Source organism: Trachypithecus francoisi, unplaced genomic scaffold (assembly GCF_009764315.1).
Source record: "Trachypithecus francoisi isolate TF-2019V2 unplaced genomic scaffold, Tfra_2.0 Lachesis_group0, whole genome shotgun sequence".
Taxonomy (NCBI): domain Eukaryota; kingdom Metazoa; phylum Chordata; class Mammalia; order Primates; family Cercopithecidae; genus Trachypithecus; species Trachypithecus francoisi.
Window position 1 is genome coordinate 139,510,527 of NW_022681453.1, and position 26,482 is coordinate 139,537,008.

The window sequence follows — 26,482 nt, forward strand, 5'->3', positions numbered from 1 at the left end:
GAGTATTTCCCACTGAGAGTTTTACTTTCAGCCTGTATTTGTGTGGAATTAGACTGTGGGGGAACATTCTAGCTCTCCTCCTCCTCTGACTAGTCATCCCTGGCTTTTTGTCTTTGTTTTTGGCTAAGTCCCCTTTTCTTTTTGGTGTGCTTAGATGTGGACATCTGTCAGTGCTCTGGCTTGGGGTCTCCTCTTGCCTACGTCGTCTTTGCTTTGGCTGTTGCCTCTCTGCAGGTGATGGCTGTGTTCCTCTCTACTGCCTGGATATGTTGCCGGAATCTCATAGAAACTGAACGTGTGCTTGTCATCCTCACACTAGCTCTTCTTACCATCTGCCTGACTTCCATAGAAGCCCGGTGTGGACATGCGCCAGGCCCTCACCAATGACCCTGTCCATTCTCAGAGGCGCCTTTCCCTGCTCTCCTAAATCCATAGATACTAAATTTGTACCTCAATCCTGGTTCTGAAACCTGTTTCTCTGTCATCACAAAGAAATCATGGAGCCTCTCTGTAGTTTGGTTTCCTTTTTTGTGGGTTTAAGGAAGATTCTGTGACTTTGTTGGTGATGACATGACATTGGGAGATAGGGTCCATTTCTGATTTTCAGAGAGAGGAAGTAAGCATGTGTGTCACTGTTTTAGAGAATTGTGGCACCTACCCTGTTCTTCAACTCTTGGTGCCTGGCCTTGTAATGAACACAAATGATCTTTAAAAGAAGTTAGATTTTAAAAATAATATTTTTATGGCTCACACTTATAATCCCAGTGCTTTGGGAGGCCGAGGCAGGAGGATTGTTTGAGACAAGGCATTTGAGACCAAGCTGGGCAACATAGGGAAACCCCCATCTCTATAAAAAAATGTTTAAAAACTACTCAGGTGGTGCATACCTGTAGTCCTAGCTACTCAGGAGGCTAAGGTGGGTGGGTCACTTAAGCCCAGGAGTTCGAGGCTGTAGTGAGCTATGATCATGCCACTGCATTCCAGCCTGGGCAATTGAGTGAGACTCTGTTTCAGTAAAAAAGAAAAATAAATAAATAAAATAATATTTCTTTCTTTTTTTTTTTTGAGATGAAGTCTGGCTCTGTTGCCCAGGCTGGAGTGCAGGCACGATCTTGGCTCACTGCAATCTCTGCCTCCTGGGTTCAAGTGATTTTTCTGCCTCAGCCTCCTGAGTAGCTGGGATTACAGACACATGACACCACACCAGGCTAATTTTTCTATTTTCAGTAAAGACAGGGTTTCACCCTGTTGGCCGGGGCTGATCTCAAACTCCTGACCTCAGGTGATCCACCCGCCTCAGCCTCCCAAAGTGCTGGGATTACAGGCATGAGCTACTATGCCCGGACAAAATAATATTTCTTTCTATCACGAAAGTATGCTGATTTTAAGTGATTTTGAAAATAAAAACAAAAAGATGACTAACAGCAACCACCACTCACTTTTTGTGAGATTTTTCTAGATTTTGTTTTCTTTCTGCAACACATATATTTAAGGACATAATGCATTTTAAATAAATATATGTTGATTATTTCCCCTGGCATTAAATTTCTTGAAAAACACAATTTTGAGCATTGCTTAATATTCTGTCATTTATATTTGACCATTCATCTATTATTGGGAATCCAGGCTATTTCTACTTCTTCCCCAAACAACACATGAGTGAATACCCTTTTACTTCTGGATATCAGGCCAGATAGTACAAGCAATTTGCCTGAAAACACTGAATTTGGTCTTTAAGAAGCCTAAACACATCCTAAAGGTTTTTTTATTCGATACCCGAGGAGGGATGTCTTACCTCTTTCTTAGTTTGTGCAGGTTGTTATTCATTAGTGAATGTTTGGAAAATAACCAACAGGTAATTGTCAGGAAGGCAATGACTAAAGTTTTTGTGAATATGGCATATAATTTCAAGAAAGACGGGTTTTTTTCCCTTAAACTCAAAGTTACCAAGAGATCAACTTCTCAAACTTTGTACCAAGGGCAGTTTTGTGGGGGAGAGCAGGAGTGTATGTTATTTGTGGAGTTTAGCTAGAATTGAGAGATGCACCTGATCACTGTGGAGTAGTTGATATCTCTGTGTGGGTTGGGTAACGTTGTTTTATAGTGAAGGTTTTCTTCTTCCAAGTGACTCTGAGAGGAGAGAAAGTGGTTGGAGACCCACCAGTCCTGCGTGAGAGGGCCATTTCTCCATCATCCACCGACTAAATATGTGACCTCGGGCAAATCACTTATCACTGCATTGGGACTCGGTTTCTTATCTGGAAATTATTTAGCATTAAATATTTTATGGTTCTTTGAATGTTTCTTTGAGAGATTTTCACTCTCTAGTTAATGGTATCCCATGATGAAGTTTTTTTAAATTGTTTTTTGTTTTATGGTCATTTCTTCTTTTTTTTTTTTTGGTTAATTTATTATTTATTTAGTTATTTATTTACTTTTTAAAAATTTTATACCTTAAGTTCTAGGGTACATGTGCATAACGTGCAGGTATTATGGTCATTTCTTAATTTGAGTTTTTCTGTATTGCAAAATAGGAATTAAGAGAATAGGGACCTTTTTGTTTTATAGAAATTGTAGTGTTGTTTTCTTTTTCAAATGCAAGTGCTATTAAATTGCGTTCAGGTGATAATCTAGAGAACCTCCTACAAGTATTCTCAGACAGAACACTGTAGACATACGCACTGAACTGTCTAAGCATGTTTTAAATTACCCAGGACTTTTCTTGTTAAGATTTAGATATGTACGAGGCTTAAATTCCAGAAGAACAAATTGTCGAAAGTAATTTTCATCTTCAGAGAGTAAATTAATGGAGCAGGGTCCATGTCTGCTTCAATGGGCCAATATCCTCTTCCCAGGGCCTTTTGTTGAATAGGTGCCTAATGAATGCTTCTTAAATAAGCGAAAATGCAAAGACATGTTTTTAAATTTAAAAAATAAGCTTTCTCCTTCCTTATCTTGTTTCATAAAAACAAGATTTAAAACCCATATATAGAATAACAAGATCATTTTATTTGTTGCCACCTTCTAAAGATTGCCTTCATTTTAATTAAAATCCTAAGTGAAACAAAAATAGAGACACTGGCCAGATGTGGTGGCTCACACCTATAATCCCAGCACTCCGGGGGCGTGAGGCTGGAGGATTGCCTGAATCCAGGAGTTCAAGACCAACCTGGGGAACACGGTGAGGCTCCGTCTCTATTAAAAAAAAAAAAAGTACAAACACCACAAAATGCAGTACGCCTATACAAATTAAATGAATAAATAGCACACAGTGCTGACCTTCTGAAGGGGAGTGCGGTCAATAATTTTATTATTTTATGAAGTGGTGACCTAAAAGAAAGCATAGGTGTGTGTGTGTGTGTGTGTGTGTGTGTGTGTTTGGAGGAGGGGTATCTTTTGGAACATCAGCGAGTCTGTTGTCACCTAGATATGTGTGGTGAGGCAGGGTTGAATGAAGGGAGGAAGGATAAATTATCAGGGTGGAGTAGAGGTTGTACTGAGTTGGAAAGGGGATCTAATTGCCAGGAACTTTTCGTTATCTTCTGCTAACAAAAACTAATGCAAGATAGATACATTATAATGTATTTATAAGTAATTACCAATAATTTCTCTTGTGTAAATGTCCAAGTACTCTGGGTATGTCCTTTCTGCCATCCCCAAGCTCTGGGGCCATTTTGTTTACAGACAAGAACCTAAGTGAGCCCTGAGAATTGTGCCTTCTCTCTTCTCTTACTGCTCACATATGCGGACTCTTCCTTGGGCCCATTTTCCACCATTGTTAGCTGACACAGACGGCTGCAAGATCAAAGGCAGAAGCAGGGACACCCTGGAACACAATCACGTCCTCTCCATTAGTCAAATGCAGTCATGATGTCTCCACCCAGGTGTGGGCCTGGGCGCCAGATGCTGAGTGGAATTGAAGGCGCCCGTCTTGGGGAGGTAATCAAAGGCAGCCTTGTAGCAGGGTATGTGACAGCACCAGGAGCCTTTCACAGTGTCTGGTGAGCACCGCAGCCAGGTACTCATACTGGTCAGCAGACCTACCCTCGTGGTCCCTGGGCTTACTTTGTCACCTGCCACCTACCAGGTTTCATTTTTTCTCATCAAACCAGATTCCAAGGTTGAGTATTTATTTTTTTCTTTTTAAGAAGAAAAATGCCTGGCAAGCAATTCTGTACAGATTGACAGTTTTTCTTTTTCATGTTATTTCAGCATATCTAAGACAAAACTGGAACGGACTCAGGTGGGAAATTGATATGACAGCTCAGCTCACACTCCACCCCCCATAATGGGCCCAGGCTACTGTGGTTCAGCTGAATTTTGGCATGAATGGAATATGGGGCCGTTTGAGCTTCTGGTTTACTTGTGTTTTGAGGCCTGTGGCACCTGCTACCTGACTTGCTGGACATAGGAGTGAGATTTCCCATACAGTCTCCCAGGCTGGCAGGAGGCAGACTCAGAACCATGCAGGCCGTGTACTGATGCCACCACACATGCAAGCTCTTTTTCTTCTCTCTCTCCTTCTCAGAGGTAGGGTTGATTTTAATGAGAACTACATCGAGGCCAGGATACATGTTGGCTCCTCAGTGCTCTGCCAAACGCCATCTCCCTGCTTTTAGATATGTTCTGTAAAAGCCAAGCTTTGTTCCCCCACCTTCCCCGGAGGTGGGTTGGTGCCTGTGCCTGAAATGAGGAGGAGATGTTTTCGGAGGGGGTAGTTGACAGCAAGCTGTTCATTAGCAGCCTGCCTTCTGCCGTGGGTGCTCAGTGACTGGCAGTGGCAACATTTTAAAAAATAGAGATCAGGCTGGATGTGGTGGCTCACGCCTGTAATCCCAGTATTTTGGGAGGCCGAGGCAGGCGGATCATGAGGTCAGGAGATTGAGACCATCCTGGCTCAATAGTGAAACCCCGTCTCTACTGAAAATACAAAAATTCGCTGGGCATGGTGGCTACTTGGGAGGCTGAGGCAGGAGAATTGCTTGAACCCAGGAGGTGGAGGTTGCAGTGAGCCAAGATCGCATCACTGCACTCCAGCCTGGGCGACTGAGTGAGACTCCATCTATAAATAAATAAATAAATAAATAAATAAAATAAAGATCAGAAAGATAACTCTGCAGAAAGAAGCACCTGCTCAGTTAATTTTCTGAAGCAAGTGGAAGGAAGGCCTGCTTGTAAGGCTGTCTTTCATGTGAGCCCCATGGCCCCCTCAAGGATGGAAGGTTAGAAAGCCTCTTCCGGGTCTTCCTTTCTTCTGCTGTAGGCTTCTTGGCTGGCCTGGCATACAGGTGCCCTGACCAACAGGGAGGAAAGCTTTGGAGTCTGAGGGCAGGTTCCAGAGGGGAATTGGGACCTCCCAGGGCTCTGTGTGCTAGCAGGAAGGAGGAGCACTGGGGACACATAGGAATTGGGAAGTTATTTTGTTCAGATGGCCACATCAGGGCCTGGGCATGCCTGTGCTGATCACCTGTGAGGCCTGGGGGAAGGTGGGATGCGGCAAGATCTGTGAGGTCTGAGACACTCGGGCAAACTCATAACTGCATCATTTATATATACTTTATCGCTCAATTGTTCGTGTTCATCTTTTTAATGTATTGCATAAATTGAAATATTCATATACTCAACACAACTAATAAGTACAGACTTAGAAATTTTATTAAATTCTTTTCTTTTTCTTTTTTTTTTTTTTGAGACAGAGTCTCACTCTGTCGCACGGGCTGGAGTACAGTGGCCGGATCTCAGCTCACTGCAAGCTCTGCCTCCCGGGTTCACGCCATTCTCCTGCCTCAGCCTCCCGAGTAGCCGGGATTACAGGCGCCCGCCACCTCGCCCGGCTAGTTTTTTGTATTTTTTTAGTAGAGACAGGGTTTCACCGTGTTCGCCAGGATGGTCTCGATCTCCTGACCTCGTGATCCGCCCGTCTCGGCCTCCCAAAGTGCTGGGATTACAGACTTGAGCCACCGTGCCCGGCCTAAATTCTTTTAAACATTTAAATTTGATTACAAATATATTCAATTAGATCTGCCTTAACATCACAGACCAAATCTATTAGATTCTCTTAAATGCTCACAAAAGAGAACATGTAGGTCTTCTAGCACTGACAACAAAACTCCTGATACACTTAACATAAGCATTGGTACTGTGGGTTTAATTCATTTATTTGTGATTTCTGAATCTGTTTTATATTTTTGCAATGATCTAGTAATCTTAATAGATATTAAAGAAAATACGATCTCAGCAGCTGTGTTAGATTCCTAGGGCTGCCGTACAAATTACCACAAACTTGGTGGCTTAAGACAATAGAAATTTATTCTCTCACAGTTCTGGAGGTCAGAGGTCCAAAGTCAAGGTGTTGGTACTGCTGGTTCCTTCTGGACACTCTGAGGGAGAATCCGTTCCCTGCCCCTCTCACAGTTTCTGGTGGCTGCCGGCCATCCTCGATGTTCCTGGGCTTGTGGCCGCGTGCCTCCAGGTTCTGCTCTGTCTTCACATTGTCCTCTCCTCTGTGGGCCTTTTCTCCTCTTCTCTTCTGAGGACACTTGCCATTGGATTTAGGGCCCACCTCAATCCAGGATGATGTTATCTCAAGACTTTTAACTGAATGACACCAGCAGGGCCAGGCACGGTGGCTCACGACTGTGATCCCAGTACTTAGGGAGTCCGAGGCAGGCGGATCACTTGAGGTCAGGAGTTTGAGACCAGCCTGGCTAACATGGCAAAACCCTGTCTCTACCAAAAATACAAAAAATTAGCCAGGCATGGTGGCGCATGCCTCCCAGCTACTCAGGAGACTAAGGCAGGGGAATCGCTTGAACCGGGGAGGTGGAGGTTGCAGTGAGCCAAGACTGCGCCACTGTATGCCAGCCTGGGTGACAGAGCGAGACTCTGTCTTAAAAAACAAAATAAAACAAAAAAAGAAGAAAATGAATTACACCTGCAAAGACCATTTTTACCCCTTCACAGCTTCCAGGTGGACATTATCTTGGGAGGGGCCACCTTCGACCTGATGTCTTTTCCTGAAATGACAAATTCTTTATATTTGGCCACTTGTGGTTGTGACCCAGTGTCCCATCCAAATGACACACTCATCTGGAACAAGTTTGAACACACGTACAAGGTTTCTTAGTGTCTTACTGTTATCATTAGCAGCTTTTATTGAGCTTTTATCTTCCAGGAATTTGGGGCCCCAGTGTGGGCAGTCAGCTCTCCTCTGGAGCCCTCTGGCTAATACATCATCTTACAGCCCTGGGGGGGATCCTGCTCCTACCTGAGTGTAGTCTGTGCCCACAGCGTCAGGCCTTTCTGTTCTTGATACTTGCTTCCTCCTTCCATGTAGGGTTGGCTTATTCAGAGCCATCCTACTTAGAGACGTATTTGTACACTGTTTTATAAAAGGCATTAGTGGCAGAAACAGAGCAGTCATACATACCCACCTCTGCTGCTTCCTAAAATGGATTAAAAATAACTTCCTAATATATTCTCCCTTCCTTTATATATCAGTTGCCTTATTCATTTGGTTGCCCTTTACATTTTGATATTCATTGAAGATTCATGGCCTTTACAGGCTCACCTTGTCTCTTTTAACCATTATTAACTCTGTTCTCTTTTGGATATTCAGATTGTCAAAACACAGTGCATGGTAGTCCTTTTAAGATGGCTTTTGTATATCTTACCACTTCTACCCCAGACCTTTTGACGTGGTCTTTGCTTTCTTGAAACCTGGTGTTGCAGGTCCCTCTTGATTTTCCCCTGCCCCAAGACATGGAATCAGCAGCTCTACGAGGAGCCCCGTTAAGGTCTAAACTAAATCTGGGCACCAGAATGTTGACTTGCTGCTAATGGATGGGAGGGGTGTCCTTGTTTAGCCACTTATGTGGCAGAGCTGGAAAGAGTTGTTTTGTTTTTAATATCACAAAGTTACGTAGATGTTTTCAGTTTAACTCTTACTTCCTGATCATTTATTTTGTTTTGTTTTGTTTTTTTTTTAAAAAAAACTTCTCAATTTGTTTTCTCAAGGTGCTAACTTGAGTCTTTATCTTCTTTAATTGTACCTCTTCTTTTTTTTTTCTTTCAAATTCCATTAGCAGATAATCCTTGGATGCTTTTTCATTCACTTATTGAGAAGTGGAAAAGGCTTAGGATGGGGATCCTTTCTGGTTTATATCCAGATGCTTTTGGTGTTCTCTGTGCAATCCTGGGCAAGTGACTTAAACCACTTAAGACCCCTTTCCTTGTATCCACAATGGGGGAGCCATTAGGTCAAGGGGTCTGAGGAGTAAGTGAGATATAAGGTACTAAATGCCAGGTATACAGTCAGCACTTTCTAAATGGGGCAACTGAAGATGTGACTAAGGAATGGCTGACCAGGTGGCTGTGAGGCTTACCTGAGACTGGTCCTGGGACCGTTCTTATTCCTAACTTCTGGTGGCAGTGATGGAGGAGAGTAGGGTCATGGTAGGGAGGAGTCTGCTTTTTCAGCTGCAGTAAACCTGGGCCGAGGGAGAGCTGTAACCCTCAGGAGTGTTGGGACTCTTGGAGTGAAGGAAAGTGGTTTTGCTGTCAGATAGACTTGGATTTTAATTGTGAAACTCTTTGCGGAACTAGGGACAGATTACTTTGTCTTTCTGAGCATATGAAAGAGTTTTAGTGTAGTTCACTTTGAAATTGCCTTGAAGCTCATAAAAATCACCCCTAAATGATGCTGTTTCCTTTGTGCTTATTTATACATTGTTTTGTTTCTTTCCCATTTGCTTAAAAAGTGAATTGGATATGTGCAGCCTTTGGACTTAATGGAAGCTGTGCTCAGTCATGTATTGTCACTGATGTAGGGTCCCTCACCCCACCTGTCACTCCTGCTCATTACTGTGAACTGAGTGCCTTTGGATCAGTTATGCTGGAAAAAGCTTACAAATGGCATTTCTACCTCATTTCCCTAATTATAGCTTAGGAATTTGTACCCTCTTTTTAATTGTTTATTTCCTGGCGTATTTCCCTTAAAAAAAAAAAAAAAATTAGAGTGATGAAGATGACCACAACTAACATTTATTGCAAACTCATTTTGTCCTAGGCACTGTGTTAAGTGCTCTGCCATACACTAATTGATTATAGCTTCCCCTGTCTCTGTGGAATGTATTATAATCACCCCCATTTAGCAGATGAGACTGATGTATATACTAATAAGGTCACAGACGTGGGAAACAAAGAGCCCGTACCAAACCTCAGACCATCTGACTCCAAAAGCCCACGCTCTTAACTATGAAATCTGTTATTTTTTACTTGTTTTATAGTAATGGGGTAGGAATAAAATGTTAAACAAATTCATAGTACCATAAGGTAAATGTGCCATGTTTTATTTAAGGGGTTTCTATCAAAACAAAAAGGCAAGCAAATAAGGGATTTGTATCCTTGTATTTTTTTTAACTTTAACAAAATTTATTCTTATAATTTGAGAATACGTTGTTCCATATAGATTGGATTATTTCATTAAAATGTATTTGTTTCTTGATTCTGTTATATATATAAAATTGTATGTGGAGAAAACATGTGCAAAGAGATGGCTAGGATTTCAGTAAAAGACAAAGGTTTATCATGAAAGCTAATCTTTTATGTAACTCTTGGGATCAGTTGAACCCTGCTGAAGTATTACATTTCTTCAATTCTAAATTTCATAGACTGTCAGTTTTTCTATGTCTCTTGCATTTAAGTAATATTCATTGCATTTTTCTTTTATTTTTTAATTATACAAGTAATACATGCTGATTGATTGGTAAAAAGTCTTGCAGTCTGTAAGACACACAGTCATAATCTTCCATCTCCTCTCCTCCCCAAAGGAGCTACTTTAACATTTTAGTATGTATTTTCTTCTACAAAGATATATGCAGTTTTGAAAATTTAACAACTGCGTAATTAAGAATGGGCAAAGAGAGCCGACCATCGTGGCTCATGTCTGTAATTCCAGCATTTTGGGAGGCTGAGGTGGGCAGATCACTTGAGGTCAGGAGTTTGAGACCAGCCTGGCTAACATGGTGAAACCCCGTCTCTACTAAAAATGCAGAAAATTAGCTGGATGTGGTGGCACGCAGCTTTAATCCCAGCTACTCGGGAGGCCGAGGCATGAGAATCACTTGAACCTGGGGTCAGAGGTTGCGGTGAGCCAGGATCGTGCCACTGCACTCCAGCTTGGACAACAGAGGGAGACTCCGTCTCAAAAAAAAAAAAAGTTATGTGCATTTTTGAACAAAGATATTTGATATGATTTGTAAACAATAAAAAATGTATGCATTACCTTTTCACACTTTAGCATAATTTTCAGTTGCTGAAACTCAAAAACATGTTGATGTTACTTGATTTTGTATACATCTCATTTACTTTTCTGTAAGTAGATATAACTTTTCAAAAATGTAGTCAATTCCCCAACTTTCATCAGTCTTCTCAAGACAATGAATATTGCATATTGTACTGAACAACCTTTCAATTTCAGCATGTGGAACATAAGACAGTGGGCCTGCATATTTAGCTGGGTCATAAGAAAGAACAGACCGGAGGTACTGAAACCCTTTTCCCAGGAGAGACAACACTATATCTGCATAATGTTCGAAATCTCCTAGATTAATGGCAACCAGTGCTCCTCTATCCCAAATTCTGTCAAATTTGTCGATATGTGTTTGGGGAAGATAAAAAATGCTGCAACAGTGCAATGAAATGTTCTCTGAAGAACTCTTAAATACTTTGGCTCCAGGAACTTTGCTGATTGGTTCTTCTGAATAAGAAAGATTCTGCTCTGTAAAAAATTCTCATATCCCAAGTGCACTGATTTATACACCAACTATACTGTGTCCTTGGTCTGCAAACCATTTCATCTCAACAACCATTTCAACTCTCGCCTTTAAGAAAAGTATCCAAATGCTTCTTCAATAGCTGATGTCCTTGTTCTTGATGAAAAGCAGTATTGCTGTTCACCCACTTGTCTTGCCATTCTTCCAGAGTTCGTACTTGGTTTTCCTGACCTCAGTATTGGGATACTCTTCCATATCAAGTGAAGCTCTTGTGTCATTCATAGTTTCATAGATACCATTGTCTCATAAGCGTATGTTTTTAATGCCTTTACTGGTTTATTACAAAGGATACTGTGAAGGATACAGATGAAGAGCTACATAGCTCCAGGAACTTCCATGTGTTCAGCTGTTAGGAAGCTTGTCTGACTTTCATGTGATGCTTTGAGGAGTTTACATTTCCTGTTCCTTTATTTTATTTTATTTTTTAGTTTTTGAGGTTAGGGTCTCCCTCTGTCAACCAGGCTGCAGTGCAATGGCATGGTCACGTCTCACTGCAACTTTGAACTCCTGGGCTCAAGTGATCCTCCAGCCTCAGCCTCCCAAGTAGCTGGGACTACAGGCATGTGCCACCACACCTAGCTGGTTTAAACTTTTTTTTTTTTTTTTTTGTAGAGTTGAGGTTTGGCCATGTTGCCCAGGTTGGTCTTGAACTCCTGGCCTCAAACTATCCTTCCTTCCTAGCCTCCCAAAGTGGTAGAAGTAGAGGCATGAGCCAATGCAACCAGCCCTCCGGTTCCTTTATTAAATCATTTTGCAAATTCTTGTTGGGCCTCCCCGACCCTGATTGGATCGAACTGGTGAACATTGCTGATTTTTTAGGAGTTCGTTGTTAACTATTTGCCTGTTTATAAGGCCCATCATCATCTTTCTAAAAGAAAGACCTTATGGAACTTTAAACAAACCTCAGAAAACCTGGGGACACCGGCCTCCATTCATCTGTCTTGAGGTGAATGTCTGAGGGGGCTGGTTTGGTGGCTTGCAGTGGGGCTCTTGAGAGGCACCATCATGGCCGGAGATAGGATGATATAAAAGACTAGAGGGAGAGATGAGACGTGTCAGGTAGCAGGGGCAGTTTTAAGAAAGGAATTAAAATCATTGTCTGCTGACTTTAAATAGTCAAAAGTCCTAGAAAACTTAAAATGCATATTCAAGTTGGAATCAGGGAGAGGGAATAAAGTAAGTGAGGGAGGCTATGGGATCTGATATCTACTTTGACCATAAAGAATGTGCAGTTGGGTTGGGGATGCCTTGGAGGGGGAAGAGATGATGACAGAGGGACAGGTCCTCCGGGGTATAAGTGGTAGCCAGGAGACAGCATGGCCAGGGATGGTGTCATTCCCTTGTCTCCTACATTTTCTGAACTTTTCTGGAATCCTGTTAACAATTTTAGCCAAAATTCATCATCAACATCAGTGGTTCCACTGCCCCATGCAGGGATGGTTTATTTGTCTGCTTGAGGTTTGGGCCCCTGCCTTTAACTTCTCTTTTCCCCCCGAGACTTGAGGCTCTGTTATCCATAGAGCCAAAGGATTGGATCCCTGCAGTCCACAAGGGGACAGGACCTGCTGTCACTAAAGGCTGGGCCAAATGGGGTCAGCCAGCCACCTGGCAAGTGGGAAGGTCTGATGTGGTATCCTGTCCAGATGTGCAAGCAAGGCCTAATGATGAGGGCCAGAGATGGCTGTAACATGAGGAGAGGGTACCCCAGAGCAGAGAGAGATTTCTTTGAGGGCCTCACAACACAGCATTACAGGCTCTTCAGCTTCCAGTGATTTAGGAAGATTGAGATAGATCAGTACAAAGTATAGATTCCATCTAAGATTCTCTATATAAGATGTGTGTGTCTATGTGATTTTCCTTTAAATTTTCTATTTTATACACAGAAGCAGATATACACATGTATAGAAACACACACACACTATTATCTGTATATATGCTGCTGTTGACACCAACAGATACTTACGGTACCTGGCCAAGAGGCCAATGAAGTAAGTGGTTTTGGTTTAGGGCAAGGTTCTCAACCAGGCAATTTTGCATCCAGGGGACATTTGGCAATGTCTGGAGACATTTTTGGTTGTCACATCTTGGGGGGTAGAGAGTAGTGCTACCTGCGTTTAGTGGGTAGGCACCAGGGTTGCTGCTAAACATCCTACAATGCCCAGAATAGCCTTCCACAACAAGAATTATCTAATCTCAAATGTCATTAGTGCTGAGGTTGAGAGACCCTGCTTTAGGGAATGAAATTCAACCTATAGGGTAGTCTAAAATCTGTCTTATTATCCACTACCTTGTTTTATTATGAATATTTCAAACATGTCAAACATTTAGAACTAATATTAACTGTATTTTTTAAGGAAATAAAACATATGGGTGCATTTCTGAGGAAAGTTTTGAAACCCCATTTCCTCACTCCTTCCCCAGAGGCAACTAACTTCCTACAAATGGACTGTTTTCTTCTAGTGTGTGCATTTTTGCGCCTTGATTACACATGTAAGTGTCCATGAAACAGCATATTGTACTACACAAGCCCTTTGTGATGGTGCCCTCCTCTATTTGTATGTGACAGGCTATTTTTCTAGAAGTTTGAGCAAAGGCATGAGCAGAGAATAGTAGTGCATCTAAATGAAAATGTTTCCATTTTCTAAGTCATTTACATTTCCTTTAAGTGGTGGTCAAAAATTATAAAAGACGTTTAATGTGTTAAATCAGGTTGAAGAAAGGAAACCAAAAGTAATGATTTGCAGATTTTAAAAGGTAGCAGTTTTCAAATCCAGAATCTTCTTTCTGTCGTGACCCAGAGTAGGGTGAATAAGCTTGTCCTTACATTTATTGAAGGTGATGATGGTGCTGACGCCCCTGTCTCTCCCTTGCCTGTACCCTCTCTTTTCCCTGCCTGGCATCTCTCAACCTCTGCTGCCAGCATCCTTGGAAGACATTTCCTCCATCTCTGCATCATTTTTCAGAGCCGGCCAGTTTCTATGGCAACGGTTAGATTGAAAGATGAGCGGCGAGCAGGAGACGAGGCTTGAGTGAGACAGCCGGTGGTGGTGTGTGTCCCTGACGTCACCCTCTGGGCGTCTGGATAGGATGATCCTGGCTACTCCCATTCAGGACTGCTGTCCAGTGCCGCTTTATTGGCAGTGCTGCCAGGGTCTCCGGTAGCTCTGCAAATTGCCTTCCTTTCTGCTCCTCCTACTCCCTCCTTCCCCCATATAATTTTCCTTTTCATTGCCCACATTCCTGTTTTGGCTCCAGACTGTCGTTAAGAATGTACAGCCTAATTCTGGTGTGTTTCGGGATGTTCTTCTGCCCAATATTCTGGAAGGGCAGGGAGGCATGGCAGCGTTTTACTTGATGTTGATGGCGCTGTGAAGTCCATTCTTTCCTCTGCAAGACTACTGACTATGCAGAAATTTATCGAAGCGGATTATTATGAACTAGACTGGTATTATGAAGAATGCTCAGATGGTAATTATGGCCCCTGCAAAATACAGCCGGGATGTGTATAGGGGCATTGTCTCCTTCTGGGTGGCAGAGGGGTCCTGAAACCTTTAGGGGAGACAGGCAGCTGGCGGGTGGGGGGTACCAGAACTAGCACCACTGGCTCCGACAATTCCAAAGGCATGGTGGAGGAGGTGGCAGGTGGGCAGGGCTCTTTATCGTGAAAGACTCCTGCAGTATGTATGATCATTTGCTTAGAAGGGGAGATGGTTTTTGGTATGCTGGGCTTGTAAGTGTTATACTTCTATTGGATTGAATTCTCTCTGGTGTGAGACGTGAATGTGTTGTTGATGCATGTATGTGTGCAAGTGGAAATATGTTCACTGCACTCTTGCTGTTGGAGGGGTTAGGAAACTGGGGGCTTGGAACAGTGTGTGCAAGAGGTAGCTTCCTGGACTGTCAGCAGCAGGCCTTGAAGACTGCCCTTTTCTGAGCCCAGACCTGGAAACTATCGGAGGCTGGAGAAAAGGCAGAAGCAGCTTACCACTTAGCGGGTGATTCAAATGAAGTTTGCGGGTTAGATCCAACAGAGATGGGGGTGGGGCGGTGATGGGAAGGGCAGGGAAAGAATGTGTCCTTCTGTCACTACCTTGGTTTGTGCAGGGAGGGTGTGGCACATTCCAGGGGAGACTGGGTAGAAGCCAAGTGTGTGGCTGGACAGGTCTCAGGAGGTTTCAAGCACATGGAAAACAGCACTGAGGTACGTTCTCAGAGAGATCACAGTGGGTGGGGTCTCAGGTTCCTGGGGTGTTGGACATCAAAATGGTGTATTACACAGTTAATCTAATCTGTCTTCTGCAATTTCTTCTTGAAAATGACCCTCATATCACATGCCTTCACAAAAGAAGGGCACAGTTAATATATGCACTTTGAGGGTCTGTTCCCCAGTGATGATATGTTCCCAGCCCTATATGAGCCATTAATAGATAAGGTACGTGCTTTTTAATTGAGTCGGGAGTTTCAGAATGCTCTATTCCTGACTACATTTGATTAACCTGAATGATGTAACAGGCTGGGACCTGGCCTAGTTAGTAAACTGAAAAACTGCATAATTATCTCTTATCCACTGATTTTTGCCTCAACTGTGGGTTAAGGCTTTCTCAGGGGGTGGTATTTAAATGTGTGGAAAAACTGCCAGTTCAACCCCACTGTCCCCCGGCTTTAGATGCAGACATTGTCATGTTGGTTCTGTGTACATCTTTAACTGTCTTGAGTAACAAGGATTGGAGGCAGCTCCCAGGGTCACGAGGGCAAAGGACGAATGAGTTCTTTTTTCTTTGGAATATATTCATTCTTAAAGCAAGTTCCCATTCTGTTACCTAACTCCAAAAGGAAATTCTAGAGATGCTCCTTTTTGGAAACCATCATTGACCTCCTTCTAGTTTCCTTGGTGATTTGTGACTCATTGAACCCTCTCTAACTTTTTTAAGTAAGTGATTGAATACATCCTCACTGTACCATTGGATTAGGGAGCACTGGTTACAGCAGGGTGCTGTCAGAGGCCCGTGGATGAGTCAGGTGTAGATGCCATCCTAGAAGTAGGGGAAGAAGGTTTCCTAATACCATGACCCAATTGCCACACCATCCAGTTTCCTTTACACCCTGAAATAAAGCCAGTCACTTGCCATGGTCAATCTGGAGGGTGAGTGGAGGCCTGCTCTTATCTGGGTGTCCATCGGAAGGATTTTCTTACCCAGCATTTCCTCAGTTGAGTCTTTTGGCCCTGAGAGACCCTGATCTGTCTTCCTCTAAGAGCAAAGGAAAATGGAAGAGGAGATGGCTCATCTGTTCAAGGGTAAATATATTAATTGCTGTTACTGTCTGAATGTATGTTGAGCAAAATACTTGTCTTTTATCCTCTATCCCGTTTTGGATAAAGGGAAGAAGGTTTTTGAGGCAGAATTTACTGGGACCACTGGCATTTTCATAATCCCATTTAAAGAGGTAGTAAAGTAGGGAATAAAAGGAACAGAAGTCCAGAAATTGGTTTAGGAAACGTACAAAAAGGAGATTTCTATTATGCGCTACTTTTGTGGTTACTTGCTTACACATTTCTAACTAGTTGGGTTCCTTCCTAGATTCAGGCAGGTTAGCCTGGAAATGAAATTTGCCCCTGTTTATAAGTATTGTCTTTTATTTGTCTCTCTCTTTTTTATTGCAAGTCAATAGACACGCACTATTGCTTTGTCTCTGATTATTTGGCATTTGAATTGCCAATGAGGGAAGCTTTTAGGGAACTTTTGATACTAATAAAAGGTGAGTCAAATGTTTTGAAAAAGATGCAGAATCATCATTTATGTCAGAGTTACTGACTCACACTTAAATTGCAGTGTTAGCACTGAAAAAGAAGTGTATGTGGATGGGAATATAGATTGTAGGCCAATTAGGACCCCTCTTTTGAAGTTGGAATTAAGGGATGGCTACTGTTCTCTTATATCTTTGAGGCATAGGAGAACTTTATTCAGTGTTGAGTAACTGTATTCCTCCCATTTATTAATGTTTGTTCTGGTGGTCTTCTATTCAGCACTCATCTCTGCCTGCCCTGCTCTCCCGCCCCCAGAGGAGAATATAACAAGAGGCATGGGACAGGGGCTTATAAGGATAAGACATTGGAGGGGTTGATTACCCACTGTCTTCAAGTAACCTTTATAAGAGATTTGAAATAGCCAGCAATCAATACAAAACAGCAGTAGTCCTGGCAGAATTTGCACATACATACTCAATATTTGCAGTTTAAACTCTAGTGTCAGACAGGGTCATTGTTACTCAGATTGAATGCATCCCATCTCTGGTGCAGAACCTCTAAAACTTGGGAAATCATTGAAAATCATCTGCCTATTAAAAAAGCAGATTCTCAGACTCACACCAGACTAGGAGAAGTTCTGAGAAATCTACATTTTTAGCACATACTTTGGGGGATTCTTTACATCACGTGTGTTTGGGAAACTGTGCTCATGTCGGTGGAAAGCAGCCCCAGGCATGGGGAGGGGCTGGAAAAGAATTATTTAGGTCAGTTTCAGGATCTTAGATTGTTTCTTGGCTACACTGATCACTTTTTCAAGTGTGCTTAGAAAGAGTATGACACCTTTTTAATTTTCAAAAGGGCTTGGGTTCAGTGTATGTCCTTATGTTAAAGAAACAGCCCTCTTTGTAGTTACTCTAGAAATAGGTAGAATGGCAGAAGGAGCGCTGGCTGTTTGTGTTTGAGGGCTGTTTTGTACTTCGTGTGGCCACCTGGTATGGGAACATCCTGGGATTTCTGTGAGCCTCTGTGAACCCAGATTCCCCATCTGGAAAACAGGAGTAACAACACTGGTTGGAGCCTTTGGGGAGTGTAAATAAAGTAATAGCTCTTTGTAATCGACGAAGAGCCAGGTCAGTGTTTAATTTTATTTTCTCAGAAACAGTACTAGTTATTAAGTCCTTTAACAAAAAAATCTCTTTGAAAAGGCTGATGGGGGCCTGGCATAGTGGGTCACGCCTGTAATCCCAACATTTTGGCAGGCTGAGGCGGAAGGATCGCTTGAGGCCAGGAGTTTGAGAGCAGCCTGGGTAACATGTGAAAACCCTGTCTGTACAAAAAAATCAAAACATTAGCTGGATGTGGTGGCATGCGCCTATAGCCCCAGCTACTTAGAAGCTGAGGTGGGAAGATTGTTTGAGCCCAGGAAGGTGAGGTAAGCTATAATTATGCCACTGTACTCCAGCCTGGGCAACCGAGTGAGATCCTGTCTTTAAAAAAAAAAAAAAAAAAAAAAAAAAAAGGTATTTTGAACAAGGTACAGCATTTTGACCACCTGTTCGTGGCATCAGTTTCTTTTGTAATCAGACTTGCTTTCCATCCCCGCTCACCTACCCCTTTTATAACCTGATAGATTTGAATGTCGGGGCAGGAGGTGGTCTAGTTCATACTAATTTCACAAATGAAGAAACTCAGGTAGATTGTCGCAGAAGTTATTCTTACAGCTTCTTACTCCATAATGAAGATTTATGGTATACGCAAGGCCAGTCTGGTGTGCTCTGTCCTCACCTGATTTCAGTGATCTCTAAAGTGTCACCCAAGATGGCGGTTGCTGGTTCGTGATTTTTTTTTTTTTTTTGTGCATGAGTGAAGTTTTGTTAGAGGTATTTTAAGCATTAATTGAAAAACTGCATTTCTGAACTGAGTTTTCGAATTTTCCTACACGTTGATGCAAACAGATCCCCAGATCCCCAGATCCCCGTTCCTCTGTCTTGTGTTTTATTGTGTGATGCACCCGTGAAGGTAGAGGTTGACTTCTCTCTTTCCACACACAGCACTCTTCTCTCTGGTTATTAAGGAGATTAAAAAAAGAAAAAGAATGAAATATAAACAGTTTTGTAATGTAACTGTTTTAGAATTAAGTTTTTATTAATATCACTGGCTGTAGTACAATAGAGATAATGTCCTCTCTGACACAGGAGCTGAGGACTAGAGACTTGGCAAGAAGGCCAAAGCAAGCCCAGAACCCAAGTTTTTGGAGCTTTGTGGTGCTATTGTTTAATTAATTAATTAATTAATTAATTTTTTCTTTCTTTTTTTTTTGAGATGGAGTCTTGCTATGCCATCCAGGCTAGAGTGCAGTGGCACGATCTCGGCTCACTGCAACCTCTGCCTCCCAAGTTCAAGCAATTCTCCTGCCTCAACCTCCTGAGTAGCTAGGATTCAGGTGCTGGCCACATGTCTGGCTAATTTTTGTGTTTTTAGTAGAGATGGAGTTTCACCATGTTGGCCAGGCTGGTCTCGAACTTCTGATCCGCCTGCCTTGGCCTCCCAAATACGGGTGTGAACCCCTGCACCCAGCGTTATTTATTTATTTATTTATTTATTTATTTATTTATTTTGAGGCAAGGTCTTCTTGTCACCCAGGCGGGAGTGCAGTGGCATGATCACGACTCACTGCAGCATTGACCTGCTGGGCTCAAGCGATTCTCCTGCCTCATTTTTAAATTTTTTGTAGAGATGGGGTCTCACTGTGTTGCTCAGGCTGGTCTCGAACTCCTAGGCTTCAGTGATCCTCCTGTCTCAGCCTCCCAAAGTGCTGGGATTACAGGTGTGAGCCTCTTTGCCCAACCTTATTTATTTATTTATTTAAATCGTATGAGCAAGGTCTTTGGGGACATGACCCTCAGTAGGGCCAACCCTGCTCTCTAGGAGCAGAGAAGTGAAATGTGAGTGAGGAACGTTGAGCATCAATGGGACAGATGAAGTGGAGAGAAAGACCTGAAGGAGATGGGGAGCAGTGCTGAACCAGACCTTGAAAGATAGGAGGATTTCGGCCTTGGGAGGTGGGGATGTTGAGGTATAGCAGAGGAAAAACTTCATGCCTCTACCCTGCTTGATTCAGTAGCTAGGTGCCCTGAGAATCAAACTGATAAAAGACATTAACAAGAGAAAAATCAGTTTTAATTATGTAAGTAGGCACTGGCAATCACAAAGAAATAAGAGTCAAAGAGGCAATTAAAATTTGGAGGGTTCTATATTATCCCAAAGGGCAACAAAGTATGGAGAAAAGGTGAGACAAAGGAAAAGGGGTTTGGGGTTCCTTCTGGGGAGTAAGTTATGGGAAGGCAACTTGGAAATGTGGGATACGCAAGGCTTGTTTAATAAGGTATGTGCAGATTCAAGTGGGTGCCTTGTCCATTGATAAGAGATTGTACAGGAGACGGAGACACCCTTCCAAATGTAAATTTCCTTTACAAAAGGGAAATTTATGCTCCATTTTTAGAGCTTTTCCGGCATCTGCTGTTCCTCGGTTGCTTGTGCTCAAAATAAACCTTATGCCAAAGGGGCATATTTTGTTTGGGGGTGGCAGTCTGGTCCCCTTCACAGGTGAGCTAAGGCAGTAGCATTATGTGGGCAGAAGTTAACAGCTTGTTTTGTCTATTTGAGGTGTGGTGGGAAGCCAGGCTGGGAGCAGAGGCTGCAGGGGAGATGCAGGGTGTGGAAGCTAAGAAAATATAGAGTTCCCATCTTGAAAATAAGGGGCACCCTTTAGATCAGTGCTATCCAGTGGAGCTTTTTGTAATGCTGTAAATGTTCTTTTCTCTGCTGTCAAATATGGTAGCCACTGGTCACATATGGCTGTGGAGCACTTGAGATGTGGCTAGTGTGACTGGATTTTAAACTTTATTTAATTTTAATCCATTTAAATATAAACATAAATAGCCCCAGTGGCTCGTGGCCACTCTTTGGACGACACAGGGTAGAGCTTTGGGAAGATGACTTCTATGGAATATGTCAAGTAGATGTGAGCGGGAGACAGAGAACGATGTGCCTCCGCCCTGCAAGAGGTGATTGACCCTCCCCTCCACCTGTCTTCCTGTCCAGTGTTCCTGGAGATGGATCAGGAACTCACTCTCTGCTTCCTTGCTGTGGGTCCCAGTGTCTAGTCTACGCCTTTGATACAGCACACACATCTGTTACTTAACTGTCTTGCACACCTCCAGCTCCAGGCTCCATGTCCAGCGTGGCCCAGCTCTCTTCGTCCCTTAGTTGGCACAGGGATTCCCAGGCTTTCTTGCTGGTCTTTGGGAGTCATATTTTGCTTTGACTTTTGGAGAAACTACACTCTCAGGGAAGATGCCCTTTGGCCCATCTCTGCCTTTAACCGTGAAGTGAAGGCAGATATGCATGAGTTTGGAGAATTCTGTCACACCCTTGCAGCAGGAGGGGAGCAAAGAAGAGAATGGGAGAGGGAGATCCTGAAGAGTGTCTAAACCCAGAGAAATGGGGTGACATGAAGAGTCTAGGGTTGGCCCTGTGTTCAAAATGTCATGTCTTACAGAGCAGCCAGCCTGAAGGGGCTTCTACTGGCCTAATATGGGGCAATCTGAACATCAAAATAAATAATAATGGTCAAAGATTATGACTTATAGAATAAAGGAAGAATCCATGAGTCTATACTGATATAAATAAATGAATGACTAAATAATGGGAGGGAAGAAAAAGTTATTACTAGCAATAGAAATCCAACTAATAAGTGTTGGAATGATGGAATTAGAAATTAGAAATTCACCACTTTCCATCCATCCACAGAAACGACTAAGACAAGACTTACTCAAACTAGTGGTCTCAAAGTATATCACTGTGAAACACTGTTGAATAACAAAGGGAAAAATAATAGCTTCGCAGTGGGGAAACCAAATGATCAAAGCTGACATTGGGCTTTAAAAACTGGAGCTTTAAAAATTACTCATGGAGGCCGGGCACAGTGGCTTATGCCCGTCTGTAATCCCAACACTTTGGGAGGCCGAGGTGAGTGGATCACTTGAGGTCAGGAGTTTGAGACCAGCTTGACTAACATGGTGAAACCCCATCTTTACTAAAAATACAGAATTAGCCAGGTGTGGTGGCGGGCGCCTGTAATCCCAGTTACTTGGGAGGCTGAGGCAGGAGAATAGCTTGAACCCAGGAGGCGGAGGTTGCAGTAAGCAGAGATAGCATCACTGCACTGCGGCCTGGGAGACAGAGTGAGACTCTGTCTCAAAAAACAAAACAAAACAAAACAAAACAATCATTACTGATGGATGGAACCAGGCATGGTGGCTCACACCTGTAATCCCAGCACTTTGGGAAGCTGAAGCAGGTGGATTGCTTGAGCCCAGGAGTTTGAGACCAGCCTGGACAACATAGTGATGAGACCCTGTCTCTACAAAAAATAAAAAAATTAGCAAGGCATGGTGGTATGTGCCTATGGTGTCAACTACTAAGGAGGCTGAGGCGGGAAGATCGCTTGAGCCTAGAGGTCGAGGCTGCAGTGAGCCATGATCACACCACTGCACTCCAGCCTGGGAACAGAATGAGACCCTGTCTCAAAAAAAAAAAAAAAAAAAGTTAACATTGGCAGTGTGGGACCGCTCCACAGCAGACGCCTCCTGAGAAGATACACTGAAGAGAAAGTAACACCACTTCTGTGTTTTCTTGCCGAAAGTTCATAAACAGAATCTAATCATAAGAAAACACCAGGAATACCCAAAGTGAGGGACCTTCTACAAAATAATTGGCCTGTATTGTTTAAAACATCTATGTCTTGAAATACGAAGACTCAGAAATTGTTTCAGATTAAAGAAGACTTAAGAGACCTGACTGTTGAATGAAACACATGATCTTGGGTTTCTTTTGCCATAAAGGATGTTACTGGGACAACTGAAGGGAATCTCAATAAGGTCTATGGGTTACAAAATAGTATTGTTTCAGTGTTGAGAAAGAGAAAGTAAATGTAGTAAATGTTACCATTTGGGGAATCTTCTTGTACTATCCAGGAGTTTTCTGTTCTATCCTTGTAACTTTTCTGTAAATCTTAATTATATACCCCCAAAAAACAAAATATTCATTGTTCATTTCCGATGGAGGGATACCAGTGTTTACTGTAGTGTTCTTTAAACTATTCTGCATATTTTAAATATTTTTATAATTAAAAGTTGGGGGAAAAGTAATAAAGTCATGTTCTAAATATTATGTAATATATAGAGACTTGGACATCATTTAGAATATCTAAGTCTCCGTATATTTCATAATAGGGATACTCTAGATTTGAATTAAAAGATAAATGAATTAAAAGTATAAATGAATTTATTATGAGTAAAGTCACTTGATAGTATTTTTGAATCGGTGGAATTAGCTTTTGTTTTCCTTTATGTACATTGTGGCCAGCACAATATCCTACTCATCTTATTGTCAGTCTGATACTTGCTGAATGAATCATGCACAAGGTGGAGCTTCTTCCTCTCTCTTGCCTTCTTGGGAGTTCAGAAAAACCATTTGTGTCATTCACAACACTTTATAGATGTGCCCACTGTCATCTGAATTGAATTAGTCTAATCCGATAAAGCTTATTGATATTAAAGAAACATTTTTTGAGTGTGTTTATATTTAAAGCTTATGCAGTACTTCAAAATAGAATTTTGAACTCCCTGCCTGAATTTCTACACTTTTTTTTTTTTTTTAACAAAGAACACATCTTTAACATGGTAAAATACAGCTCTCATTTTCAAGTTCTAAAAAATAAACTAGAGGGCCGCACACGGTGGCTCATGCCTGTAATGCCAGCACTTTGGGAGGCTGAGGCATGCAGATCATGAGGTCAGGAGATTGAGACCATCCTGGCTAACAGGGTGAAACCCCGTCTCTACTAAAAATATGAAAAAAAAAAAAAAAAAATTAGCCACGCATGGTGGCGGGCGCCTGTAGTCCCAGCTACCCGGGAGGCTGAGGCAGAAGAATGGTGTGAACCCGGGAGGTGGAGCTTGCAGTGAGCTGAGATTGCGCCACTGCACTCCAGCCTGGGCGACAGAGTGAGACTCTGTCTCAAAAAAAAAAAAAAAAAAAAAAAAAAATTAACTAGAGGATGCATATGTCCTTAGACTTTTAAATAAAATCTTTATTACTTCTGGTTTTCTATTTAGAGGCACTTGTATATGATCTCATATTAGTCTTTATGGAAGTAGTAATTCAATTTAGCTGATATTTTTAGCCTGAGCAGAATTCTTGGCCCTAAGGATTCAAAGATGAATGAGATGTAGTTCCCGAACTTGTACAAAAAATTGTTTTATGAAGACCTTGCCTCGGCTAAAATCTTCTCTCTTGGCCACCTGGGGGAGGCAGCTGGTCAGCGAGGTTGGAATAGGTGTCCTGGTGTAGCTGTTAGGAGCAGGAGACCTGCACATTGTAGCTGGGAGATGGCTGAAGCACAGAGATTACAGAATGAACTGTGATTCTCTGAGATGCTAGTACCCGAGGCTGCCTTCCACTGGGTTTGACAGAAGAACCTGCCATTCTCACTGTTACAGGCAAAATCAAACAGTACGGAGGAATTGATATCAAGGTATGCAATTAAACTGTGGCTTCTTTCTGCAGGCAGCTTTGCAAGCTATTAGGCTTTAGATTTTTTTCTTAGCTTGTTCTAGTAATTAGAGAGATCTTTATAAATTTGGCTATGGAAACACAAATTTAGGATAAGAGCAGGATTTTATGAAATGCTAATTGATAAAGAGAAAATGTAGGTTATTGTCAAAGAAGGACTGGGAGAATTACGTTTAATGTGGTAATGGTCACTGCATTTTTTTTTTCCCCTTTTGCTAGAAATCAGAATGATCCCTTCCTTCCCTTGCTCAGCACTGTCAGGCAGTTGTCACAGTTAGATTTGTCTCCACATCTTACGCCCGCCCACCGGAAGTCTCTCATCTGAGGGCGTTGGGCAATGCTTCCGCAGGACAACTCCTCTGCCAGTGCCCCACCTTTAGACAGGTGTGCCTGCTCAAGGCTTAGTTGGTGTTGCCCCATGCAGTTGCTGTGAGACTTCTAGGAAGCTACCATTCCTCATTGCTGCTGGGGGAGGAAAGGTGGAGAGAGTCTGGAGGCCGAGAGCTTGCTGAGATCCTGTACCTACCTGCAGGGCTTTCCTCTGAATCTCCTGCGCCTGGCAGGGCATTCCCACTCCGCCAAGTGCTTCACCCCGCCCCACCCCTCCCCTTCCCTCCTCCAGGCTTGTAGGAGCCACCCCCTTCCGGGTCCTGCCCGGGTGATGCTGGGCCTGAAGCTTTGTGTACACCCCTCCACTTCAGCTGAGCCAGGGCATGTCTGCAGCCCAGGCCAGGGTGCAGCGTGTGCCCTGGGGGCCTGGGCCTGCATGGCTCCTCTGGGTAGGGGGTTGGAGGCACTCCCAAGGATGGTCCCTTAGGGTGATGTTTTGGCTTTGGGGTAACTTCAGCAATGTCCCTGAGAGACAAGGGCGGGGAAGAAGAATGTTTTGAATACGACTGCCAGGATGAAGAGAGGAAGCCCACCCACAGGCAGCATGACACTCAGGACCTCTTGGAAGAGGGTAAATTCTGTACTTGGCTCAGATTTGATCCTTTCCTTGTTAGTGTGTAAATAGGCTTCAGTGTTTTGCTGATTTCATAGCACTCTTTTTTTTTTTTAATTGAGGTATAAGTTAGAGATCTTATGCAAATGACTTAAAGGTGTCCTTGTAAGAGCCCCCGCCCCCTCACCCATAGAACAGCATTTCCAGCTCCTCAGGAAGTCCCTTGGTCCCTTTCTAGTTTACATCTACCTTCCCAGAAACAATTATTGTGACTTCTGTCACCTTAGATTTGTTTTGCCACTTCCCGATCTTTGTAATGGAATCAAACAGGGTGTATTCCTTTGTGTCTGGCTTCTGTTGCTTAACTAAGGTCTTTGAAATTCATCCTTGTTGTTGCAAATATCACTAATTGTGTGTGTGTGTGTGTGTTTTAAATTTGTGGCATTCCAGCATTCTGTTTTAAGAGATTCAGTTGTTATCTTGTGACTGTTTGGGTTTTGATAAGTTAAGGGACAAGAGACCAGTCTTATTAAATGAAGCATGTTTTTGATCTGGCAGTGTTTATTTTTTAAAACATTATTAATCACTTACCTGAAATAAGGATTTTTTTAATCTTAGAAATATTTCAAAACAAATAGCCCAAGGCTGACATTGAAATCTAAGAGGCCCACTGCTGGCTCTCTTAAAGAGATGCTCCTTTGCAGGGAAAAGGGAAGATGTTAGGTAAAGATAGGCCCAGATGCTGGTGGGAGCTTTCCAGTTGGCCTTCCAGGGCTTTCACCCACAGCCCAGAGAAAGGGGCTTTGGGGCTGATCAGGATGTGTTAACAGTGACTACGTGGATGTTCTTTAGGTCCCTTGAGTAAAAACAATCAGAATACGTTTCAAACTTCTGTTTTAGGATGGTCTATTTTCCTGTCTCGGGATAACTTTTCTCTTTCCTTTTCTTTTTTTTCTTTTTTCTTTTTTTTTTGAGACAGGGTCTCATTCTGTTGCCCAGGCTGCAGTGCAGCAGTGTGATCCTGGCTCACTGCAGCCTTGAACTTCAGGGCTCAAGAGATCCTCCCACTTTAGCTTCCCTAGTAGTGAGTAGCTGGGCCCACAGGCACACACCAACTTGCCCAGCTAATTTTTAAAAATTTTTGGTAGAGACAGGATCTCACGAAGTTGACCAGGCTGGAACTTCTGTTTTCAACATTATTTATAATCGGCCATATACTGAAAATATTTTTCTTTTGAAGTTACTGTTCTAAAAATATTGTTAACACTTCCCTCCAGGACATCTGCAAATATTTTATTGCAGGAAGAAACTGGGAGAAGC

The 26,482-nt window shown here is 42.7% G+C and overlaps 1 protein-coding gene and 1 pseudogene across 17 annotated transcripts in view; one reads left to right on the plus strand and one right to left on the minus strand.

The window, feature by feature from the left end:
• Positions 1 to 26,482, plus strand: part of TRAK1 (trafficking kinesin protein 1) — a 138,073-nt gene that overhangs the window by 45,402 nt on the left and 66,189 nt on the right. For 3 of the 17 annotated variants that reach the window (XM_033212169.1, XM_033212170.1, XM_033212171.1), the window contains exon 1: positions 13,941 to 14,303. The exons of 12 other annotated variants lie outside the window; for them this stretch is intronic. In XM_033212169.1, the coding sequence (XP_033068060.1) occupies positions 14,240 to 14,303 (64 nt within the window). In that variant the 5' untranslated portion in view covers positions 13,941 to 14,239. Of the gene's footprint in view, positions 1 to 13,940; positions 14,304 to 24,875; positions 25,181 to 26,482 lie in introns of those variants that run through there. 2 more of the 17 variants (XM_033212179.1, XM_033212167.1) reach the window with 2 other exon arrangements.
• On the minus strand, positions 10,365 to 11,057 carry LOC117083945 (annotated as a pseudogene).